Below are 13,378 nucleotides of genomic sequence, written 5' to 3'. Positions count from 1 at the left end.
AAAATCAATCAAAAAGCCATTTCAAGTTTTTAAAACGTTACGCATTTTGGACACAATGTGCTCAAAAACTAAATGGAAACTTATGAAATGGTATTTTTGTTTACCTGAGCTGCTTCACATCGTCCTTCCACCATCAATAGTGTTCCTGGCTATTGAATTGAATAGAAATTTAAGGGAAAAAAAATAAGATGGTGTAAGTTTTGATGTTATAAAAATGACTGAAGCAAAATGTTTTTAATACCACTAAATTATTTTAATATATTCCTTTCCTCTAATCAGACCAAAGCCTATTTATGTAGATTAGTTACATCTAGAGTCTCATTTATCCAACCTGTATTTATCCTTTGATCACAAAGCTTGTTAACTTAAATGGTCTTTTATTGTTATGATTCGTTTTCCCATAATTATGCAGTTTAACTGCCTGATTTTTTCCGAATAAATATATGCAAACGCGCCAATCATATTCAGCAATGTTATGCTGGATGCTCAATGAACTGTAAGAGCCATTTCAATACAATAAAACTGCCTGGAAGAATTCCAGGGCAAGGACTGCAAATACCAGTAATCATAATGTCACTAAGACTAGAACAGACAAATAAAAGTATGTTACACATTTATCAATATATTTTCTCAAACACAATCTGAAAATCATTTCACATGTCTATCACTGAAAGAATTTACAGTATTTTTATGAGTGATGCCACCCACATAACAAAATGGTACATTTAATTTTGATCAAACTCCCCCCCCCCCATTTTATCTTGAAAATAATGGGTAGTTTTACAGTAGAAGGCAAAGGAGACTCTAACACATTTTTGCTTAGTCACAGATTGTTGATACCATTATAGTCTTTGCTATTAAAGGTAATTTATTTTAAGTAACTGGAGACCTATGATATGTCAATGTCAAAATCACCAATGAAGGTTGTAACTAACTGCAAAATACTATGTTAACTGCAAAGATATACTTGTGTGTATTACCATGACTGAAGTGGATTATTAGTAGATGAGAAAAGGACTGATTAATTTAAACTGAGGGAAGGGTAAAAGCCAACCAATATTCATAGTGACAGTGACAATCCAAGAAATTTTATGTTATGCTAAAATGTGAAGGCATTATTTAAAGCATACAAGCATATATCAATCCATCATGCATGCATCCATGCACATATTTTTATTTGCACCTCTGTCTTCATGATTATATATGTACACACATATATGCATGCATGCATGTATATGTATAATCATAAATGTCTTACAAAAATAAAACTTGAAGGTAGTGCCCTTGGGGTTTTAATAAACAGTAGCATTACTGTAGGGAACATATTCTAAAGCAATGGGAATAACATAATTAGCTGGGGATGTGTAAGAATTTTCCTGCCAACATTTTTAAGAGACTAAGTTTTCATTTATAATTGTGAGAAGCCCAGGTCTAGTAGTTTATTCCTTCTTTACTTTTTATTCTAACAAAAACTTTAATTTCCAAACATGTGTGTATGGAAATACATACACATGCACATATAAACATACATATATATGCATATATACTTATTGGTATATATAAAGACACATGTATATTTTACATACATATTTCATTTTCTTGATATATTTAGCATTAAGCTTAAAGTATATCTATAACATCTTTATATACATTGTTCTGATTTTTATAGCCCTCTCCCTTCTTTTAACTGATTTAACTTTAGGATTGTTAAGGTCTCACTTGTTATCCAAATGTAACTGTTTGGTGAAATGTATATCCTATGGGGTGGGAAAGTTTCCTAATAGCTATAATGTTGTAAGGAAGTTATTTATGTAATGAGGAAAAATTGTAGAAGGATATTCTTGCTGAAATGAATAAGTATGTATGCATTATACATACACATGTAAATATATACATGAATTACATTTCAAAGCAGTGCATTTCTTTAAAAAGTGAAAAACAAATACTTTAGTGCTTTACGTTATATTTAGAAATGACTTTTCTTTTTCCAAACATACAAGCCATCATCAATTTAGATCTTGTCTATAATATATTTTGGTAAATGGCTTTGTTTGGTTTGGATGGTTTTGTTTTTTGATAATGTACATATTTGTTTATGAAAAAATGTGATGACATTATATAACATGCATTGTCAATAGCAAAAAAAATTAATAGTCTTGATTAATCTATAAAGATGAAACAGAAAAATCTAGTTTTGAATAATGCAACTGAGGAAACCTTAATTCAGAATTTTTCCTTGAATATGTGAATTTGACCTAATCCTTCAGTCTGCTTGATAATTGATTGCTTTAAGAGTAATATATGGAAAGTTTAGAATAAAATATGTAAACTTTAAGATAGCATCAATGTTTGCCTTTAAAATAATCATATATGCCCACTACATACTGAGAAAATAATTAAGTATATGTGTATATATATATATATATATATATATATATATATAAACTCTCCCAAGTGAAGTCATTTATTCACCAAGTTGTGCCTTATACAGCTTCTACAAGTTACCTTCTCATACATTCTAATTTTTGATAAGAATAAATTAAAATTTAAATTCTTTAGGTGAAATTGAAAGTATTTCCTTTTCTTTAGAAAAAGGTTGTTGAATTTTCATCTGGGGGCTACATATGGTTCATATGTAAAAAATATAAATGACTATAGATATCATTTTGCTAATTTTATTAAAGGCTGTAGCTAATTCACAAAGTAAATTTTTAATTATATCAAGTCAACATATCAAATTAAATATTTGAAAATCAAATATTTCTATATATCATTTTACTTCTATGTATCATAATTATTCAATTACTTCTATAATTTAATATTCATATTGTGCTGCTAATTTTGCATTTAATAGGATTATTAAACATTTGAAAAATGATAATTCAGGGTCCTATTTCTCAAATGATTAATAATAACAACACAATTATAATTTAGATTCACTCTAAATTCTTCAAGCACTTTTGTGGCTAATACATCATTTTATCTGATTTTTTTTTAACCTGATATGTTTTTTTCTGTGTCATTTTAACTTCATCTTTAAGAACTTGTATTAAGCACTTAAATTATATCATTGACCAAGCTAGGGTCTGTTTTGAGATATATCAAAGGATATTCTCATGTATAACAAGTCCCAGATACTCAAAATAACTCAGGGTTTTGGTCTAAAAAACACTTGACTGGGAGTGAATAATCTTAGGTTCTGCTCTGGGCAATAGTGCCAATTAGCAATGTATCCTTTGGCTTGTCACAGCTTCCCTGAATCTCAGAGGTATTTTTGTTTGTTTGTTTGTTTGTTTGCGTGTATGTGTATGTGTGTGTGTGTGTGTGTGTGTGTGTGTGTGTGTGTGTGTTTGGTTGTTTGTTTTAAGTTCTATTTTGTAATTCCCTAAATGTTATGAGGGAAAAAAAGAAATCAGGTTGCACATGTCTGTGCAGTTTGAATATTGATTATAATAATGGGTGAGTAAATCGGCCAGTTAACCTGTCATTTATGAGCCAAAGGGCAGAAATGTTATTTTACCTTACAAAAAATAAATTGAAAAATATTTTAGCATAATTCTGTATAATTAACAAAGTATGAATCTGGTGAATCTCCAAACTCAATCTTTATGGCTCCTGAGAATTTGGAGGGGGTGAATACATACAAATGTCCAGTAGAGTTAGTTGGCTGTACCACATCCCCAAGTTAGCTTCCAGCAACTCAAAATCATTAATTTGCCTTATGGATTGCCTTAGGCATTTTCTAATGGGATCAATAAAGCATATAGAAGTTTCTCCTTACCTTTTTTCACTCAAAGGTGCTAAGGCTACTTGTGACCCTCTCTTTCCACACAGTTCATTTACCTATTTCTCACTGATTTAATCACATTTAGAATTTTGGGCAAACATTAGAGACTACCTTAGCTAAATGGTGCATATTTCAAATGTGCATTTTCCTTCTGAAAACATGTACTTCATTTTCTTTGACTGAAAAGTCTGTAACAAATCAAGAAGATCTTACACCATTTCTATAAACTCTATGAAGTTGAAGTTAATAGGAGTTATTTGAAATTGGAGTTTTAAAACACTAGAAAAGAATGCAACTGCTTTTTTTTCTTTCAATTATTTCAGTTGTACTAAAAATGTAAACTAAGCATAATTCCTTCTAAGGATGCTCATAAAAGTTTCTTGCAATAACATTATAGAAAGTCTGAAGGCATTAGAGCAGCAAGAAAATTTGGGATTCCTCCAGCTTCTAGAGGATTATCTTCCTCCCCCACCCCAAATCAGCTCCTGATAGAGTTATTCTGAGACTTATTACCTTTGTTAACAGGGCATGAACAGTGGCTGCTTTCAAGTATCATTAATGATTGGTGCTTCATTTTAGCATGCCACATGAGAATTCCCTAAGGTATGCATATTTGTCAGAATGTAGATAAAAAGACACTTAAAGCCTCATTTGATCTTTTCTAGTAAAATTTTTATCTTAAGCCTAAAGTCCTTTTGTTCCATCAATGTTCCCCAAAGAAAGTGGCCATTGAATGTTTCCTAATCATATAATTTAAATTAATAAAATATCTAAACATATGTTTAAAAGCATTTCTACTTCCTGTGAACATTGGCTAAGCTTTGGACTACAACTAGCTGGTTAGAAAAGTGTATATCCATCTTTTACATCACTGTTTCTCTATAAAGAATCTATGGAGAAAACACCTGATAATTAGATGTTTTTGCACAGAGTTTGGTTTTCTGCTAGTTTAGCTGACAAATAAATAGTGTATTAGAATTTGTCCTGATGTTAACAGTGAATAAAATAGTGCTTTATTTTGACTGTGGCATGAATAGAATTCTTAATGTTACATCGAAATTCAGTTAAAGTATGGTTTTGACACAGGTGTGCCTACAAAATATAGCCACAATTTTTGGAATCTGTACAGTTCTTATATTTATTATATATATGATTCTACTTTGGACAGACATAAAATGTGAGATTTAGTAGTTCTGTTAGTCCTTAACATACTTATAAGTAAACCTCAGTACTTCAGTACTGAACTTCCTTTGCTTACATAAGTAAATCAAACATATATTACATAGCTATAATATCTACCCAGAAGTTCATGTCAAGTTTTTATTCAGTTGTATATTACTGCAGGTGAGTAACAAGAGTGTAAAACCATCTTATTGACCCAAAGTAAGATGATGGTATACCTAGGTGCTTAAAGTATTATGCTCTGTTTTAAAGCATTTGCAAAACAATAACTAAATTAAAAGGACCATTCATTGTCCTTAATTTAATACATCAAATACATTATATTTAGGGTTAAACCATATACATCTAAAAAATAATTAAAAATAGGTGTGCAACATAAGCCAAAGTGTACCATGCTAATCAGGTGGATAATAAAATGAGACAGGTCCCCAAGGGTGTTCTTAAAGGCCTTCCAGGCCACATATAGAAGCACCAAAGGGAGGACAACTTTGAAGAAGAAAAAAAGAAAAAATGATGTATGTAATGTTGACAAAAACGTTAAACAAATTTTAAGGATAAGCGGATAGGCCTCAGAATTCTGAAAGACTGAATTCAAGTCTGACACAGCATCTGACAATGTCTGATTGGGCAAGTCACATAACCTCTCAGCCCTCTTTCCCAAATAAGTGTCAAGACTACTTTAGTAGAGGTCCCACATCAAAGAATGTCATGTCCAGACCAACGCTTGTTTCAGCTTCTAAAACTAAAACTAATTTCTCAAACTATATTATTGATTATTTTGCTGAAATGTATTTTAATGAGGAAAAAGGAAAGAACAGGGATGAGATGTTCTTTGCTTTCTGCAAACTAAATATGAAATTTTCTGTGTTGGAATTGATATATATATATATATATATATTTTTTTTTTTTTAATTTTAAAGGAATTCAATCTACTAACTAGGTTCTAGTTAAGAACAGATAAAAGCCTTTCCAGGTGTTTGTGGAAACACTTGGAATCTGTCTCCTCAAAATAGTATAGCTGATTCAATCCCAGATATATCCTGCCCAAACTAACTAATGCCTCAGACTCTTTAGGTATGTATTCTCCTACTCCAATTCCATTTCTACTGGAAATTCCAATAAGAATTTGACTTGTGGAGATAAAAAGTGAGAGCCTGAGGATTTATCTACCATATTACAACTTTTTAGGCAAGGAAGTTTTAAAAAAAGTGAAGGCAATTGAAGGCAATATATTTGTGCATTTATCTAATAAATACCTACATATAAATTTGTTAGCATAAAACTCTCTTCTTCTTAGAGATGTAGATAACCGTGAAAAGAATATTTAATAGCCACAGAAAGACTTTCATAGAAACCACAAAACACCTTTTCAAGGGAGGAATTTCCTCTTTGAGTTTTATATAGATCTCCAAAAAAAAAAAAAAATCACGTTTAAGTATACAGTAAACACTGTAAAAAATGAATAAATAAATAAAAATTCCAACCATTGGGATTTAACACTACAAATGATAGCTTCAAATTCAGTAGCAATAATTAGTACATTATTAGTTACGTTATGGAGACATTACATTATTGTGGGAAAATATAATTTGCTTCTTTTTAGCAACTATTACAGTTATATGCAAAAACAAAAACAAAAAGAGTGGACTTAGCATTTTGAGCACTTAAGTTTAACAATAAATAAAAAACTACCCAAAACAAGTGCTATCAAAAGTTATTTGATTTTTAAAGCACATAAGTGTAAAAATCAATTATCTTGCTTTTACCTCCAACATAGTTCATTTTCCCTAAAGCGTCACTTTCTGATAAGTTCAATTTTAGATTTCAAGTATTATCTCCACTAAAGTAAATTGGTAGCAATGCAAATGCATATTTAACATAAAATTAAGTTGCTGTTGTGAAACAACTCCACAACGGCTTGAGGAATAGCTCCAATTGACTAGTGCAGAGGGAGTTTTCCTACATTTATCAAAGTATCTATGCTATTTCAAAGTTCAGGATTTTTCCCTTTAACATGTGTCAATGGCCTTTAATTTAAAGCATAGAATATATGTGTGCATATATGTATTTATATGCACATATCTATTTAAAGTTCTGGGGAATTTGAAATTTTCTTTTCATATCAAATATACATTTCATGAATTTAAATGCATTTTAAATATTATTTTATTTTATTGTTAATTTTTTTTTTTGGTACATCAAGTGACTATAGTGCAATTTTTCCTCCCATTTTCAGGAAACACAAAATAAGTCTGTGTCAGCTTTTTTTTTCTTCTGATATACTCAGTTCACTTCTCCAAAGATTCAGAAGAGAATATTAGGAAAACAACTGGACAACATAAATGTGACATTTTAAATATAGTAATAGTCATTATCCAGAGCCTTTCTTCATCCAAACTTTTAAAAAGTAGCTTCAAAGTATATCTGTGATTTGAAAAGTAAAAGTACACTAATAAATTAAGATGTACTTCAATCTGACTGTTAAATTAGATCCATGTACGATTAAAATGTGCTTTGATAAAACTAATATTTAAATACATTAGTGTAAACAATAGTTCACACTGATTCAGGCTACTGGAAATCTGACTGCTATTTTTGTTGTTCCCATATAACATCTTCATTTTGTAGCATACATTAAAAAAAATTTTTTTTGCAGTGTTAACAAAGAACCACTAACAAATCAAACAAAAGTTCCCAAAGTTGGGAGGGTTCTTTGTTATTCGTTATAAAGTGAAATATGTACTAATAAAAAATAAAATAAAACAAACCACAAACACTGAACACTGCTCAATGATTTGTTTTAAATGAAGTCTCAAAAAAAAAAAAAACACGTTAAAATAAGTAACAGAAACAAGACATATACATCTTGTAATTTTTGTGCTGTTATTTACATACATGGATGATACTTCTGTGTATATATTATAGTATGTACACACACAGTGTTCAGAATGTAAACCAGAAGGTTTCACTGCTGTTGGCAGTGTCTCAGTCCTGTTCGATAGGTGTCAGGACAACTCCAAAAACAAATCTTTAAAGTCAAGTCCCAGGTTATGCTAAAAGTCTCCTACCTGAATTATGGACATCCGAGTGGAGGGTGTCTCGGTTGCATTAGTCCCTTGTCCAGTGAAGCTGGTGTGGCAGCCCCCATGCCCCTGAGGAACAGTCAGGTTGTTGGAGGCAGGTTTCAGGTACATCACCTCAGACCTGGGCGAGCTGAGGGGCAGTCGTGTCTGATAGTCAAAGTACATGGGGGAGGTGGCCAAGGAGGGGCTGCTCACCACATTCATGACATTCATGGCATTTCTCTCCTCCACCTCGCTCTGCACTAACATGATATCATTCTTGTTGATCTTCTTCTTTTTGCCTTTGCCCCCGCCTAGCTGCGGGTGGCTGTATTCTGCGATGCGGCAGTTGTAAGTCCGGATCTCCTTGTTCTCCCGCTTGCACTTGACCGCGATGGTGATCATGGCCGCTAGGAGGATAATGGAGATGGTGCTCAGGGTGACTATCAGTGGCAGGGACATGTCCCAGTGGCGCTGCTCTCCATTCACTCGGGGCACACCCTCGGGAAGAGAGCCGCTCACCGAGCGGATGATGAGCTTAGCGACGGCTGAGAGGGTAGGCTTCCCGTGATCCGTCACTTTTATCACTAGCTCTACCACTGGGGTCACGTCTTCCCAGAAAGGGTGCAGGGTGCGGATCTCGCCGCTGGACGCGTCGATCTCGAACAAGTTGTCCTCATTGCCGTCCACAATCTCGTACGTGAGCCTCCCGCTCTCCCCGAAGTCGTTATCCAGTGCCCGCACAGTGCTCACTAGATAGCCTAAGCCGGCATTCCGCGGCACCTGCAGCTCGGCGGTGTCATTTTGCAGAGTGGGAAGCACTATCACAGGTGCGTTGTCGTTCACGTCCAGCACAGTCACTCGCACCGTGGCATTGCTCTCTAAATGAGCCGGGGCGCCTGAGTCCTTAGCTAACACTTTAAACTCAAAGGCTTTGGTCTGCTCATAGTTGAAGGAGCGCAAAGCATAGATGGCTCCGTTCGTGGGGTTCACGGACACATAGGTATAGATGGACACGTCCCCGATATGTGAGGGTATAATGGAGTAGGACACAGTGCCGTTTTGGCCCAGGTCGGGATCGTGTGCCAGCACAGAACCCAGGTACTCACCGGGGATGTTATTCTCGTGCACCTGCAGCACGTAAAGTCCCTTGGTGAAGCGAGGCGGGTTGTCATTCTCGTCCAGGATTTTCACAGAGAATGACTTCGTGGAGTTTAGAGAGGGAGAGCCTCCATCCCGAGCCACGATGGTGACATTGTACTCATCCTGAGTCTCTCTGTCCAAAGGCCGGTCAGTCACTACAGTGTAGAAGTTGTCATAGTTCTCTTCCAGTTTGAAGGGCACCGGGCCTCCGGTCCCACTCCCTCCAAGTACCCCTCCCGACCCTCCTCCGCCCAGGACACGACATTGCAGCTGCCCATTCTTGCCCGAGTCCCTATCAGTGACCCGCACCAGGGCGATGACAGTACCCGGTGGGGCGGCCTCACTCAGCGCCCCCTGGCGCACGGAGACAAAGCCTATGGAGGGCGCATTGTCGTTGCGGTCTATCAGCTTGACCGTGACCTTGCAATGGGCCGGAATGGGGTTGGGCCCCAGGTCCCGGGCCTGTACGTCAATCTCCACTAAGCTGTTCTCTTCATAGTCTAGGTTACCTTTGACGCGGATCAGTCCCGTTTCGGGGTCAATAGAAAAGAGTTCCCGCACCCGGTCTGGCACATAGCTGCTGAAGGAGTACAGCACCTCGCCGTTCTGGCCCTCGTCAGCGTCTGTGGCATTGAGGTCAATAACTACCGTGCCCAGCGGGGAATTTTCGGGCAGCTCCACCAGGTAGGAGGGAGCCTCGAAGACGGGACTGTTATCGTTGGAGTCGATTACCTTCACGTTGATCTGCATGGTGGCTGAACGGGGCGGTTCTCCGCCGTCCAGGGCGGTCAGCACTAGGGTGTGGTGATTCTGTTGCTCACGGTCCAGTGCCTTCTGAATTACCAGCTCCGGGAACTTGGTGCCATCTCCGCGGGACTTGACGTCCAGGGCGAAGAGGCCGTGGTCGTCGCGGGTGAGCAGGTAAGTGCGGAGACCGTTGTCACCGGCGTCTGGATCGTGGGCGCTGGTGAGTGGGAAGCGAGTCCCTGGAGCGGCATTCTCCGAAATGTCCATCTCAATCTGGTCTGAGGGGAAGGAGGGCGCATTGTCGTTGATATCTTGGATTTCCACTTTGATCATGCAGATCTCTTTGTCGTTGGCGAAGACCTCTAGGGAGAGCTGGCACTTGGTGTTGTGGCGGCACAGGGACTCTCGGTCAATGCGCTGCTTGGTGTAGAGAAGTCCGCTGTCAGCGTCCACATCCAGTAAGTGCGGCGCCGAGTTCTCCAAGACCCGATAGCTGCCCGATTTGCCGCGCCCGGCTCCAATGCTGACACCGCCGCCGCCGCCTCGCTCCGGGGGCAGAAGCCCCTGCTGTGGCAGCCTCGCATCTTTTCCGATGTTGCCTATCACAGTGCCGGCCCCTTGCTCCTCCGGCACCGAGTAGTTGAGGTTCTTGAGCGTGAGGGCGGGAGCCCAGAGCAAGAAACAGCAACAGATGGAAAGGTACATCCCAGACCAACGGGGTGGGGGCAGGAGCTGCAGGACGTGCGTGTCTGTGTGCTGCGAGCGTGCAACACAACAGGGTTGTGTGTGTGTGTGTGTGTGTGCTCCTGTGTATATGCGTGCGTGAGACAGGGTCTGTCTCTCTTCTCCCTCTAGCTGCTTTTTGATTCAGGCTCTTCTTATTTCTTCCCCAAGTTCCTTGAACCTGTTGAGCTACAGCATCTGCCCAGAGCGAGGAGCAGCAAATGGACCGTAGCTTAAGGGTCACTGAGTGAAAATAATAGCAGCTTCCGAGCGCAGGGGTAAAACAAGCACTTCGTATCTACAGGAAAACCCCAGCTCTAGTTCAGGATCCACAAACTTCAGCGATGAGGTGGATGATAAGGAGAAAAAATCGTCCGGGGGGAGGGGAGAGGAAGGAGGAAGGAGCAAGGAGGCAGCGATAATGGTTTTTAAAATACGCAGGGTTTTTCTTTTCTTTTCTTTTCCCCACTCCACCAGTGCGCTGAAAAGCCACTCTCACACGCAGTCTCAGAAATACTATTAAAAATAGAGGCGGAGGGAGATAAAGAGAGCGGGAGGTGTGTCTCTAAGCAGGATCGTAAAGTGAAATCCTTACTTGTTACTCATCTCCCGTGATGAGATTGACGGGGATAAGGGAAAGGAAACAGACGAGTCTCGGAAATAGATTTGAAGCCCTCCCTTGTGTACAGAGAAATGTCTGGTGGCCTCGCGGGCTTGTTGGTTTTCAGGGAGTGTTTTGCTGCATTTAGAGATCTAATCTTGCATTGCTTGCAGCGGCGGCGGCGGCAGCGGCGGACTGCATCTCGCTGGCAGGCGTAGTTCTCTCCCTTTCCTTTCCAAGCAACCCAAGGGAGGCGGGAAGGGGGGGAGGGGGAGAAGAATGCAGAGCAAAGAACTAGTGTCCGGATTTGTAGTTTCCTCCCTTTACCAGCCTCCGCCCTCTCGTCTTGAAAAATTCTCCCCCGAAACCAGGAAACCCCCAACCCGATCAGCAGCAGAAGCAGTGTCTATGCGTTATGTGTGTACAGGAAAGAAAAAATATCTCAGTCTATGTTCATTTGCATATACACTCTTGGATTTCTCTAAGACAGGCCAGTAGCAGCCGCCACCACCACATCCTCTCAGGGAACAGCACTTTGCTCGATGCAGTTTAATTCCAGTTTGCTTTCCTCTCCAATAGAAAGGAAATCAACAGGCAACCCATGGTTGAATGTTCAGATTTGAGGGAGGAGGGAAAAAAGGAGGAAAAGCGAGAAAATCCACCCAGTACTCACACACATACATACACTTTGTCTGTGGCTAAAAGGGAAACAGTCTCTGCATTCACAAGGCTGTGCTGTCAAGTGCTTCTTTTTTCTTTCTATTCAGCATCTCCTTCCAAAGGCTCTGCCACCTCCCAATCCTCTTCATTTAGAAAAGAAAATCTTGGCGATGAATAAAAGTGGTAAATATTTTAAGCGAATAAAGTATTGTCCTTTTTTGTTTTGTTTCGAAAGGGGAATGAATTAAACAAATACAAATTAATGTTTGGTGTAATGTATTCTGCAGTCTCAGGCTCAAACGATCTTTCTGGACATCTTGGTAGAGGGAGTAGCAACAGCAGCAGTAAGCCAAGTCAGGACGATTTACCTTTCGGGGGGCTATTAGATAAAGGTGGATTTTTTTGTTGTCGTTTTTTAAATTTCAGGTTCTTAAAATACCCCCAAAATAAGTGAATGACACATCCAGAAATTCAGGTGTTCCAATCTGCTGGATGAGTCAGATCCAGCGGAACAAATCGCATTCACTATCGCCTCATGTTCCTCCCTTCACAGACATTAGTTGCAGCTTCTTCCTAACACTTCTCTGACTCACTCTATAGATAGAAAAATCAGATTCATGTTTTGAAGAAGAAAAAGGAGGAAGGGGGGGGGGGGTGTTGAATCCAGCTGTACTTTACTATACCTCTTTCTCCGGGAGGCTGAGGATCTGGAAAACAAGGCTTTTATCCACAGCACCGAGAAGGCGTCTGCTTTGCTGGGTGTATTTTTTTTTTAATTCTGTCCTCTATTTTAGGCGTGAGTCACCCCGAGATCTTTCAGATTTTTAGGGAAATAAAATATGTATATACATATATATGTAGTAGGTTTCCAGTAACTCTCCACAGCTCAATCTCGGCTCTCAGTTCGGTATTCCCCCCCAATTGTCCTCTATTCATAAAGTCCAGACCCAACGTGCATAGTTAATTCTGCAATCTGTTGTAGTGGGGTATTTCCCCCTCTCTGTTATGGGTGGGTGGCCTCTTTCAATCAGGAATTCATCAGGATCAGCCAACAGCATGCAAAAGATGTTCTGATTTCAGAGAAAATAAATCCATCTCCGAAACCGAGTGAAGAAAATTAAAATTAATAATAAGAAGAATTCAATTCAACAGTTGGAGTAGCGTCTCTTCAGTCTCCCTTCTGCTGTTGCTGCATTTGCTGGGCTCCCAGCCCTCTAGCTCTCTCCCAGTGCCTCTTGCTGACTGACTCTATTCACCTCACGCCGCTGCTTAAACATTGATACTGATTCTCTGCCAGCCAATCAACGTTAAGAATAAGAACCTGCCTCCTATTCTATCTTCCAATGAAAAAGAGGTAAAAGGCTTGTGGAGGCGGTGCTAGAATCCCCAATGCTTCGGTGTCATTGATTAGATCAGTTAGATTGGAGACTAACAATGTGAGAAGGGCTTGTCGCTTGTAAACTGCAGCGCCTC

General features: G+C 38.8%; 1 protein-coding gene across 4 annotated transcripts in view; it reads right to left on the bottom strand.

The window, feature by feature from the left end:
• Nucleotides 1-13,151, bottom strand: part of PCDH17 (protocadherin 17) — a 114,798-nt gene extending 101,647 nt beyond the window's left edge. The window contains exons 1-2 of one of the 4 annotated variants that reach the window (XM_031958454.1): nt 8,038-13,151; nt 105-149 (exon numbers count right to left, since the gene is read on the bottom strand). In XM_031958454.1, the coding sequence (XP_031814314.1) occupies nt 105-149; nt 8,038-10,626 (2,634 nt within the window). In that variant the 5' untranslated portion in view covers nt 10,627-13,151. The remainder of the gene's footprint in view (nt 1-104; nt 150-8,037) is intronic. The other 3 variants (XM_023500581.2, XM_031958455.1, XM_031958456.1) reach the window with 3 other exon arrangements.
• Between the last annotated feature and the right edge of the window lie 227 nt (nt 13,152-13,378).

The sequence above is a fragment of the Sarcophilus harrisii genome, chromosome 3, assembly GCF_902635505.1.
Source record: "Sarcophilus harrisii chromosome 3, mSarHar1.11, whole genome shotgun sequence".
NCBI lineage: Eukaryota > Metazoa > Chordata > Mammalia > Dasyuromorphia > Dasyuridae > Sarcophilus > Sarcophilus harrisii.
The sequence above is the reverse complement of the archived record's forward strand: the minus strand, read 5'-3'. Positions and strand labels throughout refer to the sequence as shown.